The sequence below is a fragment of the Zea mays genome, chromosome 10 (assembly GCF_902167145.1).
Source record: "Zea mays cultivar B73 chromosome 10, Zm-B73-REFERENCE-NAM-5.0, whole genome shotgun sequence".
NCBI classification, from domain to species: Eukaryota; Viridiplantae; Streptophyta; class Magnoliopsida; order Poales; family Poaceae; genus Zea; species Zea mays.
Genome location: NC_050105.1, coordinates 135,517,076 through 135,526,141, shown reverse-complemented (window position 1 = coordinate 135,526,141; position 9,066 = coordinate 135,517,076). Strand labels below are relative to the sequence as shown.

The following is a 9,066-nucleotide window of genomic DNA, read 5'->3' as shown; positions in this document are numbered from 1 at the left end:
TATCGTCTCATGTTTTATATTAATTTTTGTTATCTTTATAAGTTTTGTTTCGTAACATTATGCTTTTGACCTTCGTCCGAAGATACATTTAACCCTTGTGGAAATAATGCATCGGCGGACGAAGAGCATTTATATTTAGCATTTTATGTTGCCTTGTTCTTAATTCATAGTATTTAAGAATAAGTCCCCAACAAAAGATGAATTTGATAAAAAGTGTTGGCTAGGGAAATATCTCGTTAGTCTCACACCATTATCGTATCTAGAAGTTCTTTCTAGTAGAAGTCGTTGGGGAACGGTGGGTATCCCTTCCGCTCAGTCGCAAATACTTGCCACACCACTGACCTCAGACATCCTCACACATTATTCCACGTACCTGACGCTAAAACCTACCGATCTCGTCAAGTTCTTGATAACTCGTGGCTCACGGAGTCACGGTTGGTGAAGCTCCCTCGCCATGGAAGCGTACCTTGTTAGGGCTAAGTTACGTTAAGTGTCAAGTGTCATTACGTACGTTGTATACTCCGTCCTATTCAATCGTGAGATACAAGTGAAAGTTAAATTTGCTACATACTACGTAATGGTGGGATGGGAAGTTTTCTCACTCCACCCTTGAACCTGTTCGTTTGGTTTTAATTTATACTAACTTCTATTCAGTATTTTTGCTTTTTATAAATTGCATCTACAACAGTTCAACAACCGACTTTAATCTAAAACGAACAACCTTGCATTTATGTATTCATCAACATTCAATAGCTATATTTTTATGCGGTTGACACTACCACCTAATGAGACAATACCTACTTAGGGCCTCTTTTGGTAGTGAGGTTTTCAACACTACCATTTTAAAAATACCATGGTTTACATTTTACTCTAGTTAAACCGTGCTATTTTTTTGAAATCGTATGTTGTTTGGTTGCCCGGCAAGAGAGAACAAGCCAACACAGAGGTGAGTGCATCGAGGAGGAGACGCGACTGACCTAAAACTTTGCTTCTGAGTTTAACATCTAAAACTCTTAAAAAACTATAGTTTTGAGGATATTGTACTATCGAAAACTGTAAATTAAACCGAACGCTTTATGACTTACGGTATCTCAGTTTTCTCAAATGCCATAATATTTTATCAAAACTACAAAAAATGCTTTGGTAGATCTTAAGGCTATTCACAATGGAGGTTTCATGTGGTGTTTCATGTATTAATTAGTCTATCACATCAGCTATTTGGATGATATGTCATATCATTTAAGAAGGAAGAGTTTTATGGAGTTTCATGGGGATGAAACCATGTTAACTCGTTTCCAATATCTTGGAAACTGTGTGAAACCTCCGCTGAGAGTGTTTTGTTTCATCCTCATATAATTGAGTAAATCGTATTGGTTATTTATATGCAACATTTAAGAAGTATGTTGACATATGAAATAGTGAGATGAAACTCTCTATTGAGAGAGGATATTTCATTCATCCACAAATCTGATGTGACATTTTTTAGACATGAAATCCTCATTGTGAGTAGCCTAATAGGGCCTCGAGAGCCTGTTCATTGAGCTCAACACAATGAACACAATAGCATTAAGTGGGCCTTAACTGCCTGCAGTTCCTGGGCTGTGGAAATCACACACACGGCGGCATCCCGGAACTCGCCTTCGACTCCGACAGCCGACACGACGGCGGCATCCCGGACCCCAAGCCGGCCGCCGCGTCCGAGAGCGTCATTGTTGAATAGATCAAGTCCACCCCGGGTCGGTCGGCATCCTACTCCCACCTACTCCCCTACCAACACGCGGGGGAGGGGGGACGCCATGAGGAAGACTTTCTGCTTCGGGGGCAGACGTGTGGCCAGGAAGATGTCGGAACGGGCGCCGATGGTCGACGGGTGCGTGTTCTGCGAGATCGTCCGCGGCGCCCCCGCCTCCACCACCGCTCTCCTCTACTCCGTTCCGTACCACTGTCTCACGTATCACCTTCGATCTAGTGCCGCTTTGGCTGCAGAAAATGTAAATCCCCTCTTTTTTTTCTCTCCTGTGCGCAGGATGATAAGGTCGTGGCGTTCCGCGACATCAACCCGTCGGCGTTCAGGTACTCGATTAGGAGTTGGTGTTCATTTCGTTTGTACAGCTCCCTGTTGCTTGGATTGATCTAGATGTCGCATTACGGGTCATCGGACGAACTAGGGCATGGGTTCATTTCATCGAACACCTGGTGAGCATTGCAAACAACGCATTTTTTGTTGCAGGGAAAGGTGGAAGTATTCGATTCGAGTTTTTTTTTTTGTGCTAGGCTGCTACGTTCTTTGCGTGTCTCACTTAATTGATTGCCTTAAGCCCTTACAAACTTGTTGTTTTTCGAAGTATTACTACGTGATCCTAAAGTTATTAGTGGGTTGTCCTCAGCAATTTACTTTTTTATAGACTATGTCTCCATTGTTTTCATTCACTTTCACTGACACATAAAAAATATGTTGTTCCTTATCACTTATCAGCTGGCAGTACTTCTGTCTTCTCGCCATCTATATCAGTCTCACCTTAATTGTTATATAAGTTAGAGTATCGTTTCAAATACTAACTCATAAGTGCTCCTTTGGACATTTGAGGGCTACTAGTAGTAATGCTGAGGTGATGTACACAAGTTCATGTTCATGTATATGAAACTTCTTCGTTCATATGAGCAGAAGCATCACATTTCCTTGCTAGAAGTTATCAGGAAAGTAATATGCGCACATGAAAATATCATACATTTTACTACATATCTGGGACAAGATACAGTATATCTTTGTAAATGGCATAGTTGGTTTATAATTGAAACATAATAGTTTGTGAGAAGTACATGATGCCATAGTGATGCAAACAGCGTGGTACATTGAAGTCTTCTTGTGGTTCTTGCTGGCTTTGTGTGTGATAACCGTCAGACATGCTAGCGCGATTTTTCACATGATTTACTCACAGGGCTAGAACATGAGCTCAGTTCTATTCACAACCAGAAGAAATTATCTATTCATTATTACTATTTTAGTACCTCATTGTACTTTGTTCATCCTCATCTTTTTTCTTGCTTAGCTTCATCTCCAGCCCACCCCAACTTGCTTGGGACTATAAGCCTTTGTTATATTATTTTTCTGAGTGCTTGTACTTCTACTGTAGCAATTAACAAATTTATTTGTTGAATATTTGTTTAGTGATGTGTGCGATATTTGTAGGCACTATCTTGTCATACCCATTGATCATATACCAACTGTAAATAGCCTCCGCAAAACCAAAGATGATCACCAGTTAGGTGGGTACTCTTTGGCTTCTTTCATCATATGAACCTGGCTTGACGTTGCATTTCACTATTCATTGTAGTGCAAGCCAGATCTGAAGCTGTTGCATTTCTTTTATTATTGTTTTTCAGTGAGCCACATGGTGAAGGTGGGGAAAGACTTCCTCAATCAAGATGCTCCAAATTCTGAGGAACACAGGTATTGCCAAAGACCAAATGGAACATATATGATCTTTTGTGTTGCATACCTTCTCCAAAGCTATCTCATACACGGGCAGTATTTTTAATACTTTATATTAATACTTCCTCCGTTCAAAATTGTAAGTCGTTCCGGCTTTTCAAGGTCATAGGTTTTGCTACGCATCTAGATATCAATTATGTTTGGATGCATAGAGAAGCTATGTTTGTAGAAAAGTCAGAATGACTTACAATTTGGAACAAGGGAAGCATATCTCAAGAGTCAAAATACTTATTCAACATTGTTTACTGTCATTTCTCTTACGTATGTAGTCTGCATTGTAGGTTTGGGTTCCATCAGCCCCCATTTAATAGTATTGATCACCTTCATCTTCATTGCCTGGCACTGCCATTTATCCCCAGGTAAAGTAAGACTGATACTTTGAATCAGAGATTTAATTGCCATCTAAAATTATTTGCGCCACTTCATATGACAGTTGGAGGCAAGTAAAATATACCCCTCTGGGACCTTTAGGGGGGTTTATCGCAGCAGAAAAGCTATTGGAAAGAATAAAACCAGAAGCAGAAGCATACAGTTAGCATCAATATTTTTACTGATACCTGCTATCCCTGCTTATTTGCATTATTTTGTACTCTTATTTATGGGTCAATCACAATCAGTACATTTATGTGAGTATTTACTCTCTTCCCTCTTCTGTAATCAGCTGACGCGTATTGTGTATTGTATTCACTGTTTGGACTTCTCAAAGACTAGATCTGTAATGTTGAACTCAATGAAACTAACCACTCTAGAAGTTAAACTGAGCTTTCATTCCGTGGATATATATTCAAATTTAAATAAGCGTCCATCGCCCCAATATGCAAGGGAAGTTACTTGATGCCTTCAGTAGGTAAGAAATCATAGCCTATCTATTCTTCGTGCTTTAACTTTAAGAACTGTGTGGTAGTTGTTAAGTTAGGAAGTTAAGTAGTACTTGGACGAAGAATGTGATGAACTAAGAAGCATATGTGCTATATGAGCCTATGGTATCACTGTTAACTAAAGAGAAGTAGATTTTTCTCCTCATAATTAAAATATAAAATAATGGAAACTACGATAGTTATCTGTGTGCTTTTGCCTTACAATACTGTTACTACCGTCATGTCTTATTGTTACATGTACGCCTAATTTTACCACTTCAATGCATGAGTGAAATAATGCAGTTATAATGTACACCAATACATTAAAACAAGAACCACATGAACAAGACAGGAAGAGCTAGACACAATTGTAACTCACAATTTCCTTCTAGTTTCCGTCAGTACTAGCGAGTGATTTCATTGTCAATCAAATTCTTAAAAAAAAAAGGAATTCACCTGTAAAGAAATCTACGTCTGCACTTGCAAGGCAGCACAGGAAATCTACGATTGGGCTGCAGGAAATCTACGGCTGCACAGTTGAACGACCTTTTTGTGTCCTGCGTCCTGCGGCTTGAGCACGGCCGCGTCCTGCTGTTGTTTGGGTGGCTGCGTAGGATCCGTGGATTTGCGCACTGTAGCTTCATCAGTGGAAAAATGTTGCAGCTCCGTGTTACCGTTCGGCTGCCCAGCCAAAAAAAACAGTGAATCTACGACTCGGCAATAGTTGCAGCAACAGTTCAATAAAAAAAGTCAGCCGAATAGAAATGTTATATGTTTAGGAAAAAATTATTCCAACCTCATGACAAAGTATGCTCCAACATGACAAGAAAATCGCTACAGATTACGGAGAAATATTCTTATGACATATTTGTCCGAGATATAAATACCATGATAAAAATACCATAACTTAATTAGAGCACAAATTTGAAAGGACCATAAATTACCTCGTCAGGGACAAAAAAAAGGCTTAATAACTAGTGGATTTGCAGAAGGTAGAACTGATTATTAATTATATATAAGAGTTATAATAATATAATTAACTATAAGTGTCATGGCAATTGGCAAAAAGGAGATAATTGGATTTTTGTCACTCACAATGTTGTCTTCTTGTTATAATTACCATTGTGTTTATGAATTGTGGGTCCAGCTGGGTCTATAAAATGTGGGTCTAATGATAATTTTACAAACTTATTTCTTGCTGATGGCAAATATCAGAATCTCTCGGCAAAAAGAGAGAGAGGGAGAAAGAAATGAAAAGAAAATGGATCCGAGAAAGAATGTACCACTTCATACACGTTCGACTGCCCGAGAGATATACGCTCGGCCGTTTTCTGCATCAACATTCAACGGTGGCAGGCGGAGCAACCGAACACGCCCGCCGCCGCCCTACTCCCACCTGCCCCTGTATTCGTTGCCGGCGACGAGCACCCACTACACCAGGTATGCCCGCCCCCCTCTCTTTTCTGTGCAAAACCGAGCACCTGACCCGAACCCTAATTTAAGCTATCTCGGATCCGATCTAGTCACAAGTGTATGCATGTATTATGCCTACCGAATTCTTTGTTTTGGCAAAAAATATCGGCTGTTTGTACATGGGTACACCCATGTCCTTTATTGAGTCTGCCCTTGGTTCAGGTCTGCGAGTTTTTATTCTCAGTTGAGTTACTTCTGTCGTTATACTAAGCAGTTTATGAACATCAGCAGCCAAGGGATCAGGAGTAGTGGTGATTATTCAGTTATCACACTGGTTCTGAATTTCTCGATGTGCAAATCGGGTTTGATGCTGGGTTGTGATTTCGTTGCTACAGTTGTTGTTTCTCAATTCTGTTGATACTCGGTGTAGCTAAACTTGATTTATGTTTTTTTAATGCTGTAACCAATCTATCGTTTTCATTGGTGCTTATTATTACGCTTAGGTAAAGATTTCTACTGGCATCAGTTCATTCAAAGTTTGGTAAATCCTGCTCCATCCGTTTCAAATTATAAGTCTGTTTTGGGGCTTTTCTAGGTACATAGATCTTGCTATACACCTAGATATATGTTATGTCTAGATACATAAAAAATGCAGTGTAGCTAGAAAAGCCAAGACGACTTATAATTTAGAACAGAGGGAGTATCAGTTATAGAAAATGTTGCAGTTCTACACAGCCTTTTAATGCCTCACCTGGCTCTTGAATAATCATGCCGTTTGGTTCAGCAAAATGTAATGAAATTCAATTACAGAGTGGACCTTATGGTGATACAGCTGCTTGGTTCAGCTCAGTCCATTATGGAGTTCCCACAATCACATAACAACCCATTCACGACCGATACTGCCCCTCTGCATGTCTTATTACATTATGCAGCTGCTGCCGTGATCTGTTCCCCTTACGTTTTTCCAATCGAACAAATCAAGGAATCAAGACCCCCCTGTGACACCCCCCGTGATCTGTTTTCTTTACCATTTACGTTCCCAAATCCTAACCATGGAACCAAACACCATCATTATGTACTTCACTGTTAGTGTATACCTCTATTGTAATGGGTCTTGGCCCACCTAACTCTATTATATTAATGCATTCCCAACCCTGATTAGGGTTAGGGTTTCCAATAGTGATGTACAGTTCATGTTGACTCTCTAGTTTATTAGATGATTCTGAATTTATTGCTGTGGAACCAAAGTGATCATCTCCAAAAGGGATTGCATGTTTTGTCCACCCATAAGTCCTTGAACATTGGCTTTAGACCTTCATTGTTGTTCTTGAAGCCATCTTACCAATAGGGAGCTATGAAGCCTAGCTGGTATGTTCATGTTGTTTAGAGAACAAACACAAGATGATGAGAGCTGAACTTTTCGATTCTTTAGAACCAATTTGTATTAACAAAAGCTTATTAAAACATTGACCAGAAACCATGCCGTATGTGTCTGACTACTGTACTAAGTTTAAGTTCTTTATCGTGTCGTTACTTTTGAATCTATGATCCATTGGTCACACACACTGATGCCTTGATTTAGTACCATCCACCAATTGTTTATGTTGGATACAAAGGGAATCAAACACTAAGGTCTAAGACAATCTTTATATCAAATTTGGTTTAGCTCCACTGTTCTTAACCAGACATGAACTTGGATTACTATTGTATCTTAATTTTGAGTTTCTCTGGACCTAATTAGATATGTAATTTGTTTCAATTATTTTGTGTTTCTGGAGACAGATTAACATCCTATACCATGGCCTCTCTGCCTTGTTCACAAATAAAGTTAAGCAAAATACTTGTCAGGAGGAAGTTTCATGAGAGTGGACAGACCAATTTGCCAAGTCATCTTCACTGGAAACCCTTGCGACCTGGCCGTTTTGAAAATTTTGTGCTGCGATGCACCAAGAATTTGTCATGGGAAACATCTCTTCCATATGCCTCTGCACAGGATGATGCCAGTATCATCAAGGGAACAGGTGTTGTTGAACCTATTGATACAGAAGAAGCTCCACAGATTCCAATCCTCCAGAGTGATGAAGATGTTGTAGAGGTGAAGAATGAACCTTCTTGGCATCTTAAGGCATTTAAACTGCCAATGTGGCTAGTAGGGCCTTCAATCCTGTTGGTTACGGGTATAGTTCCAACTTTATGGCTGCCATTGTCTTCAGTGTTTCATGGTCCCAACATCGCTGGCCTTCTATCTCTAGTCGGACTTGACTTCATTTTTAATATGGGAGCAATGTTGTTTTTCCTTATGGCTGATGCATGCGCCGTCAAGAGAACAGTATTTTTGACCTGAAAAGGCAGATACCAATTTCCTACAGGTTCTGGAATCTGGCTGCTACCATAGTAGGCTTTGTGGTTCCATTTGCCCTGTTTTTTGCATCTCGCAGGGGCACTCTGCAGCCACAACTACCATTCGTTCCATTTGGAGTGCTGCTTGGACCGTATCTTTTACTCCTATCTGTACAGATGTTGACTGAAATGCTTACATGGCACTGGAAATCGCCGGTATGGTTGGTAGCTCCTGTGGTTTATGAAGGCTATCGGGTACTACAGCTGATGAGGGGTCTCCAGTTAGCTGACGAAATCAGTGCGCCTGACTGGATGGTGCAAAGTCTTCGTGGCCTGGTATCCTGGTGGGTACTCGTCCTTGGAATCCAATTGATGCGCGTTGCCTGGTTCACTGGACTCAATTTTGCTAGAAATTCAAGCTATGGAGCAAGTGGTGATATGAACCAATAAATCATGCAAGAAAAACTTGAGGCCGAACATCTTTGAGAACCTGCAATGCTTGAGCAGGAACCAGGCTGTGGTAAATAGTGCAGTTTCTCTTTTGCTGGAGCAGGAACCAGGCTGCTAGATACTTCATACTCTGAACTGTGTAAGTATTGTATTGTAGTTAGTATACAGGAACATGAACATTTGACTGAGCATCGTGCTGAACACAGAAACATCACTGTATATATTCCTTGAACATACTACACCGTAACTACTCACTCTATCCCAAATTATAAGATATTCTATTTTTTAGATGTATCTCAAATTTGATTAAAGTTATAGAAAAGCTACAAATATTTATAATATCAAATAGTATATATAAAAATATAATTGATCAAGAATCTGATGATACTTATTTGTTTTATTTTATTATATAAGTTTTGTCAAATTTGATATGTTTTGATTCTTTAAAAAATTAAATTATCGACATAACTGAACTGACATAATTTGACATGGATGGAGTACTATATTTAGCTT

At 39.7% G+C, this 9,066-nt stretch overlaps 2 protein-coding genes across 3 annotated transcripts; both read left to right on the top strand.

Moving 5' to 3' along the window:
- The first annotated feature begins 1,545 nt into the window (after nucleotides 1–1,545).
- LOC100284636 (aprataxin) lies at nucleotides 1,546–4,261 on the top strand. 2 transcript variants are annotated; one of them, XM_020545094.3, is made up of 7 exons: nucleotides 1,578–1,870; nucleotides 2,027–2,073; nucleotides 2,169–2,196; nucleotides 3,191–3,267; nucleotides 3,385–3,451; nucleotides 3,775–3,852; nucleotides 3,927–4,261. In XM_020545094.3, exons 1-7 carry the CDS (start codon nucleotides 1,797–1,799, stop codon nucleotides 4,027–4,029), a joined length of 474 nt encoding a protein of 157 aa, XP_020400683.1. In that variant the 5' UTR covers nucleotides 1,578–1,796; the 3' UTR covers nucleotides 4,030–4,261. The 2 variants fall into 2 exon arrangements, with proteins under 2 accessions (NP_001151003.1, XP_020400683.1); NM_001157531.2 differs by lacking the exon at nucleotides 2,169–2,196 and having other exon boundaries at nucleotides 1,546–1,931; nucleotides 3,927–4,126.
- Nucleotides 4,262–5,681: 1,420 nt separating this feature from the next.
- LOC100273520 (uncharacterized) lies at nucleotides 5,682–8,851 on the top strand. The gene is made up of 2 exons (NM_001147938.1): nucleotides 5,682–5,790; nucleotides 7,546–8,851. The coding sequence occupies exon 2, from the start codon at nucleotides 7,562–7,564 to the stop codon at nucleotides 8,105–8,107; it is 546 nt and encodes a 181-aa protein (NP_001141410.1). The 5' UTR covers nucleotides 5,682–5,790; nucleotides 7,546–7,561; the 3' UTR covers nucleotides 8,108–8,851.
- The last annotated feature ends 215 nt before the right edge of the window (nucleotides 8,852–9,066 follow it).

Excerpts from the sequence above, each read along its gene's own strand:
- LOC100273520 (NM_001147938.1), top strand. The coding sequence starts at position 7,562 with ATGGCCTCTCTGCCTTGTTCACAAATAAAGTTAAGCAAAATACTTGTC.
- LOC100284636 (NM_001157531.2), top strand. The coding sequence starts at position 1,797 with ATGAGGAAGACTTTCTGCTTCGGGGGCAGACGTGTGGCCAGGAAGATG. Across the intron at positions 2,074-3,190 it reads ATCAACCCGTCGGCGTTCAG|GCACTATCTTGTCATACCCA; the intron begins GTACTCGATTAG and ends CGATATTTGTAG. Across the intron at positions 3,268-3,384 it reads CAAAGATGATCACCAGTTAG|TGAGCCACATGGTGAAGGTG; the intron begins GTGGGTACTCTT and ends ATTGTTTTTCAG.